The 19004-nt window shown below is 46.6% G+C and overlaps 7 protein-coding genes across 7 annotated transcripts; 3 read left to right on the forward strand and 4 right to left on the reverse strand.

Annotated features, from left to right (window-relative positions):
• Positions 1–392: 392 nt before the first annotated feature.
• FMAN_00119 (uncharacterized protein) lies at positions 393–1328 on the reverse strand (the record flags this gene model as incomplete). Its single annotated transcript, XM_041821930.1, has 2 exons — positions 393–717; positions 766–1328. 2 exons carry the CDS (start codon positions 1326–1328, stop codon positions 393–395), a joined length of 888 nt encoding a protein of 295 aa, XP_041687662.1.
• A 418-nt stretch (positions 1329–1746) lies between these two features.
• FMAN_00120 (uncharacterized protein) lies at positions 1747–4716 on the reverse strand (the record flags this gene model as incomplete). Its single annotated transcript, XM_041821931.1, has 3 exons — positions 1747–3730; positions 3787–4316; positions 4450–4716. The coding sequence occupies 3 exons, from the start codon at positions 4714–4716 to the stop codon at positions 1747–1749; spliced, it is 2781 nt and encodes a 926-aa protein (XP_041687663.1).
• A 756-nt stretch (positions 4717–5472) lies between these two features.
• On the forward strand, positions 5473–10853 carry FMAN_00121 (uncharacterized protein; the record flags this gene model as incomplete). The annotated part of the gene is made up of 12 exons (XM_041821932.1): positions 5473–5985; positions 6034–6520; positions 6579–7611; positions 7659–9204; positions 9260–9290; positions 9339–9422; positions 9477–9735; positions 9790–9889; positions 9943–10064; positions 10120–10330; positions 10382–10538; positions 10588–10853. 12 exons carry the CDS (start codon positions 5473–5475, stop codon positions 10851–10853), a joined length of 4809 nt encoding a protein of 1602 aa, XP_041687664.1.
• Positions 10854–11648: 795 nt separating this feature from the next.
• FMAN_00122 (uncharacterized protein) lies at positions 11649–11996 on the reverse strand (the record flags this gene model as incomplete). The annotated part of the gene is made up of 1 exon (XM_041821935.1): positions 11649–11996. One exon carries the CDS (start codon positions 11994–11996, stop codon positions 11649–11651), a length of 348 nt encoding a protein of 115 aa, XP_041687665.1.
• Positions 11997–13488: 1492 nt separating this feature from the next.
• FMAN_00123 (uncharacterized protein) lies at positions 13489–14628 on the forward strand (the record flags this gene model as incomplete). The annotated part of the gene is made up of 1 exon (XM_041821936.1): positions 13489–14628. The coding sequence occupies one exon, from the start codon at positions 13489–13491 to the stop codon at positions 14626–14628; it is 1140 nt and encodes a 379-aa protein (XP_041687666.1).
• Positions 14629–15719: 1091 nt separating this feature from the next.
• FMAN_00124 (uncharacterized protein) lies at positions 15720–15944 on the reverse strand (the record flags this gene model as incomplete). Its single annotated transcript, XM_041821937.1, has 1 exon — positions 15720–15944. The coding sequence occupies one exon, from the start codon at positions 15942–15944 to the stop codon at positions 15720–15722; it is 225 nt and encodes a 74-aa protein (XP_041687667.1).
• Positions 15945–17510: 1566 nt separating this feature from the next.
• On the forward strand, positions 17511–18969 carry FMAN_00125 (uncharacterized protein; the record flags this gene model as incomplete). Its single annotated transcript, XM_041821938.1, has 2 exons — positions 17511–17653; positions 17706–18969. The coding sequence occupies 2 exons, from the start codon at positions 17511–17513 to the stop codon at positions 18967–18969; spliced, it is 1407 nt and encodes a 468-aa protein (XP_041687668.1).
• Positions 18970–19004: the final 35 nt, after the last annotated feature.

Consider the following 19004-nt stretch of genomic DNA (forward strand, 5'->3'; position numbering starts at 1 on the left):
GCAAGGCGAATGCAACTTTCAAGTCGTGTGTCCGTCTTTAGAGCTTGGATATTCAGGATTTAAAGTAGTAGAATAGCTCATCTGTTTCAGAAAGAAGGGCCTTAGCTGGCTTAAACTTACTCCTGGGCAGGAGCCTAACGGTGCTTGCGAGATAACAGGATAGGGTCGTGGATAGGATGTTGATAATGGGAAAATCTTATCGCGGCCTCAGTAGCTGATAGTATAAGATTATTAGTTCCACATAACACCTGCCTTGAGAATAGAGACGAGAGAGAAGTTTGTGAAATGACAGTAGAATTCTGTTCGAAACATGTTGCTGAAACGACTATGGAAGATATGTGCGATAGGTCTCTTAGGATTAGGTATTCAAGATAAAGAAACAATCCTACCAATCATCTTTGCTCCTCTTGACCTTCTGCTCCAGTGACAAAGATAATTTGACCATGGCGCTCAGTCGCGACTTGAGTGATTTCGAAACTTGTTATCTCCTCGTGCTGCAACACATCTTGAACCTCCTCCTCATCCTGTGGTTTCCAACCAAGAGCAGCTCCAACAGTTTCCTCGGTCTGCATCCATCTAGATCGCATGAGGCCCTTATGGACCTTAGCAAATCGAACCGCCCAAATTCGATCTCCTTGAACTTGAACGGACTTGGTAGTCTCATTGCTACTATTGACGGAGGCAGTAACCTTTGCATTCGCGATGCCAGGAATGTCCCTACAAGTCATTAGCATGTAAATATCCCAAGTCTTTTCAAACTCTTACACCTCCGGACCACCTCCAAAGCCCTTTGAGCTTGATATAGAATTACCAACTGTTCCACTAGCTCTGCCGATCATGAGCCCCGTAACCACGTAAACGCTCCACCGATCTATAAAAGGCATCTTCTGCTGATCGATGTGGTTCTGAACGTCCTCCTTCTTCAGCACTGCTTTGATGTATGCAGTCGACGGCTGCACGATCTCTATGTCCATCGTCTCATAGTCAACCCAGTTCTCCATAGTGCGTCTAAACTCTGTCTCGACTTCCGCATTTACCGTAGCCCCAACCGCATTTGCGATTGGAGCTCCGCCTGCGACTGTTGCACCACCCTCTCGTTCCTTTATGTTGTGCCACGAGAAGCCACAAAACTGGCTGGATGAAATGCGCATATCGGGGCCAAAGAGGGGAAGAGGGCCCTTGGTCAAGATGGGATACAGGTCCCTAGGGCTGGGTACAACATCCCCAAGCCGTAGGTCACCCTCAGCTTTGCCTCCCGCCTTGGTGACTATGGCGTACTCAGGCGGGGCAAAGAAAGATTGCTCAAGAACAAACCAACATTTATTCATTATGCTTGCTTGTCAGAATGAAACCGAGCTGTTGTCAACCAAGACTATAGATAAGTAAGTTTGCACTTGAAAATGGCGCTGTTTAGGCAACAGCGGCGGGGTATTACAAGGCGTCCAATTAGAGCTCGCTATGTATACCAAATCGCTCTGGATCTGATCATTCAGCATCAGCAAATTATTGGCTATCTATACCCGGACGGGTACCTGTGCACACAAGATCTTATCCGGCCTACGTGGCCTCGTATTTATTCGTCAGCTGACAATTCTCGGCTCCGACATTACCACCCAGTTGAATGATAGCTTTCTGTCCAGGGACTGTAATTTGCGATCCTCATACGTTCTTTTGAGGAGGTCAGTTGCTGATTGAGGTTATCTGCTATATAGATCAAAACTATGATACCTGGACTAAGAATGACTGCTAAATCTTGTCTAATAGTCTTTCGATAGTTCCGCGGATCCATTCACGCTGCTTCGCCCGATGAATATCCTTCCCACTCTTTAAGAGATCCCAAGGTCGAATGCACTTATATCTCCCATCACTACTTTCCCTGGCCATCTCTAAAAATATTCGCGTCATTACCTCCATGTCTCTCAAGCGGGAGATGTCAGGGACATCTTCTTTATCTGTCTCCTGCCGCGAAAAGTCCAGCAGCATGCCCGCCAGACCCGCTGCAATAGATGTAGAGTACGAGGATCCACTGAGTAAAGGCTTGTCCTCCGCGATCTCGACGCCTTCACCGAAGATTGCGAAACTATGCTGCCTCTCATCAGGAGAAGGGTTCAAGTCTCTGGACTCTCGGTTGCCAGCATTGGTTGAGAAGATACCGAAGACTTGGTAATGGTCCTTAGCAGGGAAGTAAATCCTCTGCATGTTTTGTGAGTTGGATGCAGCTGAGAAGATAAGAATTTGCTTTGAGCGAGCCCTAGCAATTGCTTTGGCAATTTCTGGTTGGTATTCCTTGAACCCAAGAGCCATGGTGATGATGTCCACTTCATGCTTTGTAGCCCAGTCGATTGCATCCACGACATTCTGGACCTCTGAGCGTGTCGGATTGTTTGTCTTGAGGACCCTCGCGAGATATAGACTTGCATTCGGGAAGGTTCGAATTAAAAGAGAAGCAGCAGCAGAGCCGTGGCCTGTCTCATCATCTGGGTTACTGCTGTTATTGTTTACGTAGTCTTTGTACTCCGCTATGATTCCAAATTTACGGTAGTGGTCATGGTCATCTAAGCGAATGCCGGTGTCTAAGATGGCGATCTTTACTCGCTGACATCCCGGTCCGGTCTCAAAGTCTTCTGGTTGAAGGGTATCCTTGAGTCTGTCGTAGTTTTCGAACCATTCTTGTGAGAGTTGGCGTTTCCTATAGTCATTTAGTATTTGATCAGTAATACCAACATCATATTCGTAGAGATACCTAGCTTCGTTATTAATGCCGCTGACAGCGAACGTTTTGACTTCTGGTCTAGACAGAACCTGTCGCGAAGTCTCGATGACTCGTGGCGTAGCTGCAAACCGCCTTTGTAGTAATTTATATAGAACGTTGACTGTGTCCGGGTTTTGATAACTACTGACCCATTTCTCTAACGGGACAACAATCTCGCTGTAGATAACAGATCGCATCGCGTTAGACACATCAACATTCGTCCGTTTCTGGGCGCTGAGATTCTCGCGCATTCTCCTCGCAAGCTCTCCAGTTTTGATACATGTTGGGAGAACTGTCCTGAACGGGGACAGGGGAGCCATTTCTGGAAGGATGTAGGCTGGATGATTAGGATCAAGTAGCTTTCCAGCAATCTTATAGTCAGTATTGATGTTTATTGCGCCGGGTGGACATAAGTCTGGGTCGTCCCGATAACTTTTCATGGAAGTTCTTGTCTCCAGTTCGAGGAGCAATAGGCCAAGAGCAAGAATCTTGGGCATATCATGTATCATTGCCATTGGCATGATATCATCCTGAGTCTCCGATTTATCTGTATCGTCCTCATTGACTCGAAGAAGCAGCATCGGCTCATTGACGTATACCCCCTCAATCCTATCTCGCTCCTCAAAAAGAAATTGGATGTTGTCCTTTGTGAAGCCTTGGCCTATGAAATCCGAGTCGTAGAATTGTGCCGTTGCCTTGGCCAGCAGCAATGCCAACACAGCCTTCATCTTTTCAGTGAATTTAGCCTTTGGTTCGTCGAGAAGGTCTGCTAAGGGAACTGCCTGTTGGCTTGTGATCCAATTCCGACTTATGTCTCGATAATTTCGCATGAGGAGCTCCCCATTCTGAACTGAGAGAAGAAGCTGCGCTTGACTACGGCCACTGATATGCTTACAAAAGCTTTCACAGGTGATAGGCGTGTAACTTGTACGAGGCTGGCATAACATTTGCTGCTCACTGTCTTCACGCGTAAATTGCCTGTAGTGCTATTAGCAAGAGGTTTCGAATACATATGAATAAGGTGCTAGACCTACACCTTGGGCGCTTTTGAAGGCCGTGGCTGCCATATCTGAATACATACATCTTGCCAATGGCATTCTCCTATATGTGGATGGTCAAAGAAAAGGACACCGAATTCAGCCGTGGTGTCGTCGGTGACTAGGCTTCTGTAACCATTCAATCGGATATGAGCTGCGATACTTTGTTGAGAGCCTTCTTGCTCGCACGATCGGTACTGAAGAAGCGTACGGTGTAGACACCTAATGTCGTCATCCAGCTCGCAGCTCACTTGTTGCACCTTTAGCTGGTTGGCAGAAGAAAGCGCTTCGCTTGGACGTGATTTCAGAGCCTCTGTCATATTTTCTTTCATACTCTTACCAGAGAACTTCTTGAACCTCTTCAGCAGTTGAACTCGACTTGCAGCTGTGGCACTGTCATTTGTGGAGGCAAAACTTCGAATGCATTCGGTTGCATTATTCGTATGAGACGAATGTTGAAGAGCATTGAGGGTTGGCCAACGCTTCGTGCCGATTTCAGTACTTCTCTTTGAGAAGGGACGAGGCCACTGGTTTGGACGGTCAGTATAATGCATAATTGAGAATATAAGGCTCAAGTCAGTTTTGAAACTTAGGAGGCGGGATAGAAAGGTATTTCGCAGGCCTTGAACCTGTCAGAGTCAAAGTAAATATTATACATACGCTACAGAGCCTTTCAAGATTATTCAAGAGACTCGCAACCTTCTTCTTTCCCTCGTCATGAGACTGAGGTAAGGGTTGTAAAGACAACTTAATACTCCAGAGGACACTGCTCAAGGAGCTGCAGAATTTGTTGTTGCCGCTGCAGCTTAGTTGTATGGAGTTTGCGATTTCGCTAATGCTTTCGATTGTTTCGATAGCGAAAGGCCGAAAGTCGCCACAAGAGGGCTCTCCATTGTCTTGTCGAACTTCTGTAGCGTGGAGAGACATGTTGACACGGCTGAGCTTTTTGGTAATCAGGAGATTTGGAAAATGAGAGGTAGCTCAGCCGCACCAAAGCAAGGCGGCCCAGCAGCAGCCCACGTGATTAAATCTAGCCTAAAGGCGGGGCAACTTATGAATGCCAAAAGGAAGCGGTTCATACGTTACGACGACAAATTACGTTCTAGAAGTTCTGAGTGAATATGAAAAGAATATGGATCTATTCTTTGCCCGTGAAGTCTGGACCAGTAACCAGCCTATTGAAATATTCACACTGTACGGAGTGGCAGCAACGAAGACAACTACGCCAAAGACTTCGCAATCTCTACACTCTTCAAGCATACTTTTGAATATTTCACAATGCCTCTGTAAGTTACCCTGACATAGACTCCCATGAATGATGAGAGGTCCTCTTGATGCTGATTAACAGATGGATTGCTCATATTGAATATCCTTATTGTTACGACTTGGCCGCACGATTCGACGACGAACAATCTCTCCAGGCAGCAATGCAGACATGCAACTGGTACGTAACGCGTAGAATTCGTGTTTGCCAATAATAACGCGCTGTTGGTCCAACGAATATGCATGGTGACACAGTTGAGTGAATGCAATTGGGCAATCAAGGTTTCGCCTGTGCGCAGCCTGCATTTTCAACGACAGGGGTCGAGCCAAGGTCAGCAGCATTCTGCCAGAGAGTTTAGTAATTATCGTTCGTTTGAGCAACTCCGAAAGATCTCCAGATCCTCTTGAAACCACAGCATCATGGAAAGAAAGAATAATCTAGGATCTGGGCTGCCTGCCAAGTCCGAGCCGACAGAGCGGATCTTTTGGAGCACTGCCGATCGACTTCACCTGTTGGCGTACCTCGATTGGTGCGTGCAACGCTGCGGGAATTTCGAAATCACGGCTCCAGGTTACCTCGAAAATGCGACAGGAAAACTTTTCTCGAAAGAGCGCATCCGGCGAAAGCTGTACCAGGAATGGAGATCCTACGGAATATGCAAAAATTTCAATGATATTTTTGAGCTAGGTACGACTGGTCTCACGCCTCTGGTAGACGAGGAGCAGGAGATGTTTCATCAAATTATCAACAGCATAATCCCTGGCCAAGAAGCGAGTCACATCGGAAGCCGATCTTTGCATCCTGATGCGCGGTCGAGTACTCTCTCAGCACCTCGTTCAATCTTTTCAACGAGCCGCTCTAGAGACTCCACGAAAGTGTCTACTCCACAGCCTGGTAGCTCAAGCGTGATCCCAGAGCATCCGAGACAACAGGTTAGAGATTGAGATCCGAAGAGTGGACTTAAACTAATAGATGTTTAGACCAAGGTAAAGCATTCTTTGTGGCCAACAGGGCTGGGCCTGAACGATGGTCTTAGTGAGCATGAACTTGCAGGTGATGATGACATAGAGAGTGTTCAAAGCGATAGCAGATCCATACTAAGCATTATTGAATCGCCGGAACGCTCAGATATAGAACCGAGGCTCGCCCCAACTATGCCCACCCCTCAGAAGAATACTGTGGTCGAATGGGAAACACGAACAATGGAAGCGGAATGTATCATACGAAATAAAACTCGAGTTTGTAAGGAAGCATTCCAAAGATGCTTCCAAATCCAGGATCTAGCAGAGGACGACTGGTTAGAGCAGAAGAGTGCCGAGTTTAACTGGTGGATATCCGGTCTTAATGCGGACAAGATTGGTCCAGGTTCCCTTGACTCTCGTCTAATGCTTCGTCCAGATGTGAGAGACGTTGTAGTGGATCTGCTTCAAAGCATGATAATTGCTCTTTCCGAATGCGAAGACATAGGTGAGTAGAGCCCTCCGCCTTCAAAATGACCATATCTGAGTTGCCGTGTTCAAATCAGCGAAGAAGGAGGACATAGCAGAAGACGAATCTCTAGAAGAGTCCTCTTCTGATAGCCAAGATCTCACAACAGCCGAACTGAGACGAACACCATCTCCTTGGTCTGATATGAGCGATAGTAGCGGAAGCGACGCGAAATCGTCTGAAAACGGAAAGGCAGTTGGCGATTTGTATCAGGAGCAGAAATTTTACATTGAGACCAACATCGAAATCATGATTCGAATCTATACTGCTATCAAAAAGTCTGGCCTCAAGTTCAGGAACCAACGAGCCGATGACGACTTGGCGAGGGCTGAAGAAAGATATCAACATGAGAGGTCACGCTTGGGCGAACACAACGCGCTGTATGGAAGCGATCCGTCGATCGGCGAGCATGAGAGATTCAGGCGGTTTTTAACTAGACTTGTCCTGCAAAATGGATACAAGGAGGGACTACTTCGCATTATTGAAAGCAGCATTCAGCGGCTCATCATTAAGCACGGGCCCGAGGCCAATGGTCATCCCGATCTCAATCGCCAAAAAACTCTTCTTGTGGTCTTGAGAGCTTATCTGTACGACACCTCTAGACTGACTCCAATTCAACGTCGTCTAATCAACGCGAACGTCGTAAGGAGAAATAGACTCATCCATGCTGGGAACGCTGAAAAGGCTCAGCCCCGAACTAAACAGGATGAGCCTCAACCCCTTCAGAAACTCCCCATTGCGAATGAAGTAACACAGCAATCACAGGTAGAAGAGCGAAAGCTAGATCAACACGGCAAAATACCAGCGGCGACACTGTCACACACCCCGCCCGTCCCCGGACCCATAAGTAGGAAGAGTTTCGTCAGTCAAGCGGCGACTGGATTAGCTTCGAACTTCAGCATCACCACTGCTTTGGTGCCTATGAAAAAGACAAGATCAGCTGTTACCAAGATGTCAGATAGGGTCGCAACTATCGACTATCCAAAATGCCCCGCTACTAAAGGACCGTTTCCATGTCCGTACTGCCCCTCAATTCTGTCGCATGCGTACACAGAAAGAAATAAATGGCGGTATGTCTCTGGTGCGACTCTAAATTGCATTGAGCTCATGATTTAAGGGCACATGTAGCACAAGATCTTTGCGCATACGTCTGCATTTTTGAACCTTGCGAGTCTCCTGATGACATGTATACATCGACGTACGAATGGATGTCGCACATGGCTAGACACCACTCTGCCATGGAATGGGTGTGTACAGAATGCTCTAAACACGGCGCATCGATTGCTGAAAACGCCTCAATCCATTCTTTCGAAGACTCCTTCGACCTAAGAGCACACATTCTCTCTATACATCCCGAGATGGATGAATCCGAAGTACAACTCATGGTCAATGCTGGGAATAGACCTGTTGGTATCCAAAAAGTCGCATGTCCTCTTTGCCGACCAGGGCTAGTATCAAATCGCTCGGGCGAGGAAGATGAAACCGTGGTTCACCCTGGAAGCTGCGCCGAAGAGACTGCATTGGTACATCTAGAAGAGGATGACCATATTGCAACTCACATCCATGAGTTTTCCCTTCAGGCCTTTCCATGGCCTAACGAAACAAAGAGCCAAGACAAGTCGGAAATGTCTTTTTCGAACTCCACGGCCAGCACCCGACAGAAAGTGACCATCCCGGCCTCAGGCAACCCGGATCCAATATTTGAGATCAAGAACTATTTATACAACCAGTTAGAGATCCCCCACAATGTCCAGGATGCAAGAAAAGACCCTTTATTACCTCGTAATGTTCCTAGAGAGACCCAGCGCTCCACCGATATTAGACGAGAATACATAGAAAGAGTCTTGGAGATGAACCTTGGGTACCGCTACCCAAAACGCCTCCTCATTGCGATCGACTTTGGTACTACCTATTCAGCAGTTTCCTACGTCGACATGGCCGAAGGATGTGCAGACAATTTTGTCGACCCGAGATCTATTCGCTCGATCGGAAACTACCCCGATACTTGGCACTATCACAATGATCCAATGGGTATGGAGGTTCCTACTCAAGTGATGTATCCCCTAGATCGCCATTTTCGCCACCGTTTTAATATCGATGATCCCGAAGGACATTTAAAAAGCGGCGATAGCGTTGGGGCGCCAGTCACTGATGAAGACGGCGACATCCTCATGCTCTCGGACGTTTCAGGGGAGTTTCGATGGGGTTACCAAGTACACGAAGTCTGGAATCGTCCATCTACACACTCCAACCCTAACAACCAACCTTTATCTCGATTTAAACTCTTACTTGATGACAATGTGCTGAGTGAGTCAGTGCGGCGAGATATAAGCCAGACTATCAATACACTCAGAGGAAAGGAAATAATTCAAGAGCCCCTTCAAGTCATCTCTGATTTTCTGACCTACCTCTTGGGACATACTAGGTCCCAGTTGCGTCGTCAGGGATTCGATGAAAGTTACGAAACAGAAATGATACTTTGTGTTCCTGCTAGCTGGACGCAGGAAGCATGTCGAGACATGCTGGCATGCCTAGAATTGGCTATGAAACGAGCTGACTTCCCGAGAGGTGACTTGAAGAACAAGTGCATTGACAACCTCTTCATCGTGTCGGAGTCGGAGGCAGCAGCTACATATATGCTTTCCACTTCGATTGAGATAAAGGTACAAGCTTCTCCCTAGACTCTTACCATGATATGCTTCTAATATGATTGATAAGGCTGAAGAGTGCTTTATTTTACTAGATTCAGGTGGGGCTTTACTCAGATTACGCTGTTCCAGCTAACAAAATGAACAAGGTGGCGGAATTGTCGATGCGAGTACCTATCAAGTCAGCATGCAGGAGCCGTTGAGGCTTGAGACCGAGATAGTGGCTCCTGAAGGTACGCTATACAATAGTAATGCAGGGTATCTTTAGCTAACCATTAATCGGAAAGGTTGTCTGCATGGATCTAGCTATCTGAATGAAGATTTCCGGGCCTATCTTGAAGGCATCCTTTCAGAGGAAACGTACCTCAATGACGGCGTTGAGACCATCCATGGAATTGCTGAGAGAATAACATTTGCAGAATTTGAAAAGAGGATCAAGCGGGGCTTTGACTATAATCTGACAACGTCGAGAAAGGAGATATATATAAGAGGCCTTCGTGATAATCCTGCCAAGGGTTTCAGAAATGAATGCCTTTACATTCCGAAGTAAGTCCAGCCCAAAAGCCCAACAAACTTCTCTTCCTAACTAAGTGATGATAGACAGAAGATTCAAGAGATCTTTTTCAGACATCTTGATGCTATAGTTGAGATTGTGAAGAGCCAGCTCGAAGAAGCGAGGGAAAAAGGATACACCGTTTGGGTAAGTTACATTTGGTCGGACCAATGCGATCACTCTGACATAGAACACTACAGAAAGTTGTTCTCACGGGAGGATTTGGAAACTCAATCTCACTTTTCCAAAGACTCCAAGAATTTCTGGAGGGGTACGGTCGGGAACATAATTGTCGCATGGTATTGATCGCACCTGGGGAAGGGTTTGTTTCCTAACTCCAAAGTTCTTTACGCCGCTCACTAAGCTCCGATGTACAGGACTTCCATCATCAATGCAGTAGCCTCAGGAGCTATCCTCAGAGCTTTGGACAAGGGGAATGGACCGGCCAGAATAGCTCGTTCAAGCTATGGCATATTGAGGACTGAGGCTTTTGGGCAGTACCCTGAGCATGCAGGTCAAATGCCGTCCTATGACCGTCATGACGGGATGCCCTACATGGAACAGACGATCGATTGGGTTTTGAAGCTCGTGAGTCACTATCTAGAGGCCTTTCGTCCGCTATAGAACTAATGAACACAGGGACAATTAGTCCCATCGGTATGGGAGTGTGAGCCCTTTACTTGTAGTCATACATTCGACGTGTGGCCTGTCCGTCCCCTTATCTGCAAGGAGATGCTCTACGTGTCAGACCGTGCGACAAGATCGCATTTTAGGATAACTCATCCCAACAACCAAGGTCAGTTTGAGGATCCTGATGATAGACATGTCTAACTGTGCCTTGAAAGGTGCCAAGTATGTTGGAGAAATCGAGATCGACTTCTCTTATCTTCGAGATCAGTTAGTCCCAGTCGAGCCGGCTCTTAGGAGTGATGAAAAAAAGTTTGGGGAAAGACACTATTGGATCAGCTTTACCTTGGTCATTAAGCTAGTAGGTTGCAACTTGGAATGTAAGTTCTGGCATAAGAGCCTGATTCCTAGAGTGTCGTTTTTAGCTGACATACTGGAGGTTTTGCTATCCATGGCCGGGATGTGGTCAAGAAATGTCGCATAAACATCGCTTCTGGTTTCAGGCCCGGGTTTAAATAAATAAAGGTATTTAGGAGAATGTTTCCATCAAGGTTGATGCATTCAAGAAGGGAGCGGACGAGTGATAGACGCTGAGAACTGGGTTATTGTGAGATGCTACATGAGGAAATAACATCAAAACAACAAAATATCTCCCCCTTTGGTAACCATGTCATTATATTTGGGTAATTCTATACAGCGACATTAGCGTCTGAAATGTGATTGCCTTACTTTATAGTAGATGGAGGCCTAGAACGAGATGAGGGTTTAGAAGATCAGATGGAGGATTCTAGAGCGTAGTTCAAGTATTTACGTCTTGCCAGTAGTGCCTAACCTGCCTGCAGGGATGTCGGTTCCAGAATGGCTAGGAGGATAAAGGTAGCAAGCTATAATAGCTACCTTAGTATTGTGGGGATAACTTTTATCTATCTTGATCTGAGGATCTGCTCTCGCTCTACTGGGATATATATTAGAAGTAGTCACAAAACATAATTAAATCATCAAATCAATTATCTTGTAGCCAATGAGGGCATACAAATCCTCCAGATGGGGGATTATCATTATCATTATCGCAGCGGCGCAGTCCAGCTCCATATCATAAATCCAAGCTCATACAAATCCCAAAATCACGTAAAGCCGTCGTTCGGTGTATATCCCTTTCTATCATGGCCTCGTAAATCAGCTACTCATCGTGCTTGAAAGACTTCTATGTCTGTAAACATGAGTCATTTATCCTGCTCCTCAGCTTAGCAGGAAACCTACCTCCGCAGCTTCCGAAAGATCAGGAATACCCATGAGCATTATCCGATCTCAAGAGCGCTATCCCCGTCGCCATCATGAGCGCGAAAACCACACAGACAGCGACGATGATTATCACGGCATATTTCGTCCAGTCGTCCCCATCAAGGTGTCGCATGTCCTTGGTCCATTCTGGCATGTCAATCGAACCACCCTGGACCAACCACGCGATGGCGAAAATGGCAATGACGATGACGGTGAAGATGAGTTGTCTGGCGTTGCGAACGGCCTCTAAAAATGGCTGAATTCTGGATTTTGTCTTTGCCATGGCTGGCTTAGTTTTGGAGGTCTTGGAAGCGTTGGGGCTAGATGAAAGGTGGAAAAGTGGCATCATCAACAGGCTGGATTAGAGTGCGGCGTCTCCCCGCATATTATAGAGAGTCAATGAGATCACAAGACATTCAGCTGATGGGCTGCTATTCGCGGGTTGGGTTGTTTATGGCGAATCATGTTGGGTTTCGGATGCCTCGGAGCGTTATTCAGCCACCGGGAAACGTATGTTTGACCCCACCTCATCAGAAACAAGGCAGTCGTTCAGTCTTGCTGACATGGATTTGGGTGCCTGAACAAAAAAAGACGTTAGCCCTGTCAGATATCTTATTTCCCGAGAGTCCGTTAGTGCATCGCACCGTTGGCACGCGATCTCCATCCCAATCAGATCGGCATATCTTCGCGTATCAGTCTCCAGCCCGAAGACTCACCGTACATTCGCCAAACGAGGCATGAGATGAATGCATTCGCCTCTTTGCATCTACACAAGTTCAAATTCACTCTTAATTACGTGACAGCTCTGCGATGAATCCCTGTAACCCTTGTCGGCATTTCAACATGCAAGGGAAGGACGATTTAAACCGGGGCCGCCGATCGCCGATTAAAACACTGGTCTTGGCGTCAGCTGGTCGGGATGGAAGTAACGTCAAGCGAATGAAGTGATTCATGTCCATCAACCAAGTCCAATATCAATTCACCATATAACGTTGGTTTGCTGGCTTAAGTAATATCTCTCATATTTTAATCCCATGTTGAATATCAATTTAAGCGTTTGCATTGTCAAACCAGTCGCTTCCTAATTCTTAACGACCTTCAGCTTTCGCTTGGTTAATTAGAGATCTTTCGCCGTTTGAAAACACCTTGTTTCACTTTGGCTGCTTGAGAAGACGTTCAATTAGGCAATTGATCATTCAAGTCCGGATGCAGTGACGTTAGATGTTACTAATCATTTACTACTTATTATAAATTAAGCGAGAGCTACATAGGCGAGATTGATCAAAGGCTTGACAAGTTGAAGCTAGCCAGAACAAGATAGCTTCTCTAGAATGGTCTCGATCCTTGGTTATATGCAAGCCATACACTCCATGAGATGAGCTGATTGGGTACCCAGTGAGGGCCGCCACGACAAGATCAGATCATCTAAGAATGCTCTACTACCAAGGGTCATACAGTAAGTTATAGGCTTGTTGAGTTCTTATTTTAATCTAGACATATACCACCGGCTTCGATTTTATGAGAAAACTGCCCTCGACATAACAATTGCTTGGCACCAGGCTTCATGCATATAGCAATATGAAGCCTAAGCATATCGCTCTTCGTTTGTGGACCCATCAGATCGCAGCCCACTTGACCAAAATGAAACAGCTAAACCAACACATCCACATTAGCCTGGTATACCCCGCGTTCTAGACTAGCTTCCCGCGGGACAGCACCGTCAAGATGCCTCGGCACGTTGACCGCTAGCTCCAAGGGATACAGGTATAAAGTCGCTGCCATCAATACCCATCACAGCCAGGAAACGATCTCATAGCAAACACAACCCCACATCAACAATGACTCAAATCCAGGGAACCTGTGACCCCAGGTTTCACGACGTTCAGGCTCTCCTCGAGAAGTACCTTGAGTCAGGTGAAGAGATTGGTGCCTCAATCACCATCGACATTGATGGCAAAGAAGTGGTGGATATCTGGGGAGGATACTCAGATAAGGAGCGAACCAAGCCATGGGAAGAAGATACAATCGTCAATGTGTTCTCGTGCACAAAGACCATCACCAGTCTCGCGGTTCTCATGCTCGTTGACAGAGGCTTGATCGATGTCAATGAACGTGTCTCACACTACTGGCCTGAATTTGAGCAAAATGGCAAGCAGGATGTTCTGGTCAGACATTTATTGGGCCATACGTCTGGTGTCTCAGGCTGGGAAGAGCCACTGTCGACTGAAGACATGTATGATGTTGAAAAGACGACTGCTATGCTAGCAAGACAAGCTCCATGGTGGACTCCTGGAACGGCATCTGGATATCAGGCTTTGTGCTCGGGACATCTACTTGGAGAGCTGATTAAGCGTGTTTCTGGGAAAACACTGCGCGAGTTCGTGGACACCGAGATCGCGAGCGTTCTGGATGCCGACTTCCAGATTGGCGCAGCAGAGAAGACCTGGGACCGCATCTCTCCGATCATTCCCCCAGACTTTACAGGAATTACACCAGAGTTTGAAGAGGGATCGGTTCAAGCCAAGACGCTACTCAACCCACCACTTGACCCCAACTCTGTGAACACGGGGCCTTGGAGACAAGCTGAACTAGGCGCGGTGAACGGCCATGCCAACTCCCGCTCACTGGCCCGTATCCTCTCCGCAATCACATTGGGTGGCTCATCCAGAGGCAAGAAGCTTCTATCTGAGGAGACTATCAAGTTGATCTTCCAGGAACAGTCTAATGGAAAGGACTTGGTTCTTGGGTTGCCGTTCAGACTTGGTATTGGATATGGGCTGACGCCTTCTCAGGCACTTCCCTGGATTCCAGAGGGCAAGATCTGTTTCTGGGGCGGCTGGGGAGGTTCGACTATCATCATGGACTTGGATAAGCGTATGACAATTGCGTATGCTATGAATAAGATGGGTGGTGGACTTGTTAGTAGTGATCGGGCTGAGGCTTATGGAAAGGCCATTTATCAAGCTTTTGAGAAATAATAAGTCTCTTCGGTTACAATGCTACATTCATCAGTGCATCTTGCTTGCTTATCCACTAGACTTCATCTGCGATAAGGTTGAGCGGTTGAAAGAGGGGTTAGCTACAACACATCCAAGGTAAACAACATATGGGCAAATTTGGTCATTGAGCTCTTTGTTCCCTGACAGCCAGATTCATTGGCTGGGCTGGAAACGTATCTTGGGCAATTATGTGGGCAGTGGCTATGCCCCCCGAGCTGTGATTATTACAGTGTTATTCTGAGTTGACAGACCTGAGAGCTGATCCTTGAATCACGGGTTTTATTCGTGGCGAGGCCAATACCGAGATTATACCGAACTCGACATCACGTTCAGCGGGCCTCAAAGGGTCCAAGATTCTCTCCGATAAGCTTTGAAGGGAAAGTCACTCGGACTGATGCCGACATAGGCACTGCAACCGTACAGCTGAATGTCGACAGCCTAGAATGTATGACGTAGCTCTAAAAGTGCATATTACTATATGGCACTACTCCTCTTCTACAGAAGGGCTATGGTGCAGCTGTAACCGTGCCCTTTTAACATTACGCAATGGACGAAATCCCAATAACGAGTTCAATTTATTCCGAGCCATCCCCGCCGTGGTTGCTATTGTTGGAAGTGTGGTTCTACCTATTTCAATCCCGTACATTGTAATACTTAACCCCAGAGTCTACCTCCAAAGTCTACCTAACGTTCACTCACACCTAATGCTGAGATAAGGTATATCCGAGGTTTGCCAAACACACTTCTCTTTTGTTGTAACCCGAAGTTTACTATTATACATTGTATGTTGTTCTGCTCAATCGGGTGAGAGGGATCTTTAAGACAATTAGCTAGGCTGCTACTTCATAATAACCTATTCACGAGATTTATAAATTGCAAAGCAACAGGTTTTAATCAAATAAGCAAGGTAAAGACTGAATTATCGAAGCCGGTAAAGACTGAATCATTACACAGTGAATACTCCAGGCTGCATGCAACCAATATGAAGCTAAACTTTGCCCTTGCCCACTCGCAAACTCGCACTCATTCTGATGTCGCAGCTGTACCTCTAAATGCCGTTCGCCTTAGCTCTAAGGAGCGGGGAGTGTAGCCAAGGCACAAGTCTTGAACAATCCAGTTGCCACAGCGTGGCATCCCACAGCGCCGACCCCGCCAGTGACGAGAGTGACAGTGCCATGGCAGATCATGCCGGTAGAAAGGGCTGTGGTAGCACAAACCAAGCTAGACAAAATACCAGCTGAAGCCTGCGAGGTCAGGAGCCCCGAAGCAAGAATAACAATGTTGGAGGCCCGCATGTTGTGATAAGAGTGATGCGGATACTTTGAGGGGTGGATTGGGCTGTCTATAGATGGTATTAGCTTAGTTCCAAAACATCTGCCAAGTACAAAGCAGCTGGAACAAAAGAAATGGAACTTTACAAGTTTTTAGGCTTGAGTTTTAGTAACAAGAAGAATGGTTTGAGAGTGATGGTTTTGGGTGGATGAAAAATAGATTTACTCGGGGAGGATTCAAGCTTTTATAGTTAAAAAAGGGTTATCCTTCACGACCGCTTTCCTAGCTAACTAGGCCTCAAGTCATATCATCTTCTCAATGTGCATCAGTATCACTTTGCAACTTTCTAAAGTCCATCTACACATACAGGAGTGACGAGTACGTATTTTGCACTTTTGGTGTTACACGGTAATTCACTATTGGTCGCGGTGACCGTCAGCACACTCAGAAAAAAGACTCAACCAACAATCCGACAGCAAATGGCGTGTTATTATAGAAGCTAATCCGTTTTCGGTAGCACTAAGGAAATTTCAGAGTCCTAACTAGTTTAGATCAGGGCAGAGGCGGTCTAAGATGAATGATCGTTCAAGTTGCTCGAGGAGCGGCGAGCAACACGGGGATCCTACTCGCCACTTGATAACTTGGACGCCATGCGTCAGTAGTGCCTTCACGGAAGGGGCTGGTATTCATGGCACAACATGGCTTGAACTTTTTCAATTGCTGAGGCACATCCAATGGGCTTTTACCTATCAAGTTCGGGCATACACAGGATGATGCTTTGGCTTCGTCACCTAAAAGACCTCTATTCAAGCCATGCATACAAAGATATCAAACATAGATACTCAAAATACGCCATTGTATTCATTCAATGCGTGCGTGGTGTTGTTCCCACCACTTGACTGAATGGCTGCCCCAAAGTCCCTCATCTTCTAACTTATTGGAAGTGCATCTCAAACCAGAAATAAGCTACCTTACAACGAACAGGCGCATGCATACGCCTTGTATCGGTGGTCACAGGATCAGATCATATTGGATGGAAGTTTGAAGTCCGGTTCATCAGTACCGATCGTGCTCAACCGGACCTTAAGCGCGTTGTTGTTAGACGGATCACATTTTCCCTCGGGCTGGCGAATTGGGCAACGCCCGCAGCTAAGCTTCGCAAAATCAAAGTTATAAACGTGGCTATCGCTCATTGGAGGAGAGTCTTTCGCCACTACACCTTCGTCCATAAGCACATTGCTTTTGATCAAGGCTGTGGAATAACGATGAAATATGTGGCTATGTGATATGTCCCTTGTCAAAGCTGAGAACCCGAAACCAAACCCTTTTCGATAGCGCTAAGGAAATTTGGGATTGTCTACCTTGTTTTGAACTGCCACCAGCACGTAAGGCTGCCTGGAAGCTGGCGTCCCATGGCAAATTCTTCAGTGCACTTTGAGCTCATTGGCCTTTTCCGCTGCCTGTCGTTTATCACCCACTACCTAGTGATGGTATGAGCTGGAACGCCAAAGAATCATATGTAGAGTAAGAAATCTCGTACTCGCCTTGGCTTTGTCGCCAAAGGCGTCAACCGCAGTCCCCCACTCGTGATGGCTGACAATTTTCCGATACGCAATGATCCCTTCAACTTGGAAGATTACCAAGGAGAGATTTACTACCATTACAAGGCGAAAAGAAGAACCCAAAAGGACGTCCTTTCAATTTTGAAAGATGTACATGGTGTTAACGTGTCGTAGGTCTCAGTGGTTCGAGGCACCATGGGTACAAAACTAACATTGCCACAGGAAGAAGCAGCTAACAACAGAGCTTAAGAGATGGGGATACTTTAAATATACCAAGACTTGTCAACTTCCATCTAATACACAAGAAAGCGAGACTCAACCAAGCGATAATTCCTCCCTACAGCTGTCTTTACCGCTGACTTCTGGCCATGTCCAGAGGGGCAATGGCGGCATTGAGAACACTTCTCATCGCAGCTCTAACGGTTCAGAAGAAATCATGAGCCATGATTCACCGCGTTTCCTGAGGGAAGAGCGATGGCGAGGGTGTGAGACTGTATTCTTCCATATCGACAAACTTATCCAAGGCTCTTTTGAGGCCGGGGACTGGAGATGGAGCGGCCGAGAAACAATCATCCATTCATCAAGCAAGCAACAGCAAGATAAGGCGATATTGCATTCGTTCCTAAACAGCGTTCAATGTGCGCATCTTTCTATTGATCGAAATGATCTGACTCAAGCCGTGCTGCATTGGGACGCAGCATATCAGGCCGTGGATCACCTCGTACAAGGCCATTATCATGATATCATTCCAAATCTTGTACAGAAGATCAACGACATCAATGATAAGGGACAAGTACGAGTTGCCCTAGGGCTGCTACGGCACATCACAAGATGCGCTCATACCTACCTCGAAGACAACGCTGCAGTATACCCTATTTACACTTCTCTCGCACACATACCAACGGTGTACCTGCCGGCATTGGAAGCAAGGATAATGGGCCGCTTCAAAGAATCCTTTGAGTGGTATCAAGGTCCTAGGAGCTACAATAGTTCCGTTATGATGGTCAACCAGGCACGTAGATTACTCATGAGAGATGATGACGCTCGATTTGAGGATGTGCTCCCTCCAGTGGATCATTACGACAGGATCTTCGGCGTTTGTAATCGACGTTCATTAGATATCATCGCCCTCAGGCTTGAGGTTATCTATAAGAGAAGGCAATTTGTCCAATTGGAGACGGAGGCTACCATTCTCATCCAGCGCGCCAAGTTGATTCGAGATGATGATTGGCATCGTTTGTATAATCTCGTCAGGGGATGGTATTATCTTGGGTGCGCTCAATTTTGTCTGCTCAAATGGGTCCCAGCACTGACAAGCTTTGACCGCGCCCTACAAAGCGATAATCAGCTGAGAGAGCTGGGAAATTGGACTATTTTTGACACGGAGAGGGTGGCCATAGAAGGGTTTAAAACGCACATGTTTAATTTTCCAGCTCACGGGGGAGTCATTGATCCACTGATATTATATCCGTGGGACTTTAGCTAGATTCTTTTCATACTTTAGGACCAAATCATTATCTA

This window comes from Fusarium mangiferae (genome assembly GCF_900044065.1).
Source record: "Fusarium mangiferae strain MRC7560 genome assembly, contig: FMAN_scaffold013, whole genome shotgun sequence".
NCBI classification, from domain to species: domain Eukaryota; kingdom Fungi; phylum Ascomycota; class Sordariomycetes; order Hypocreales; family Nectriaceae; genus Fusarium; species Fusarium mangiferae.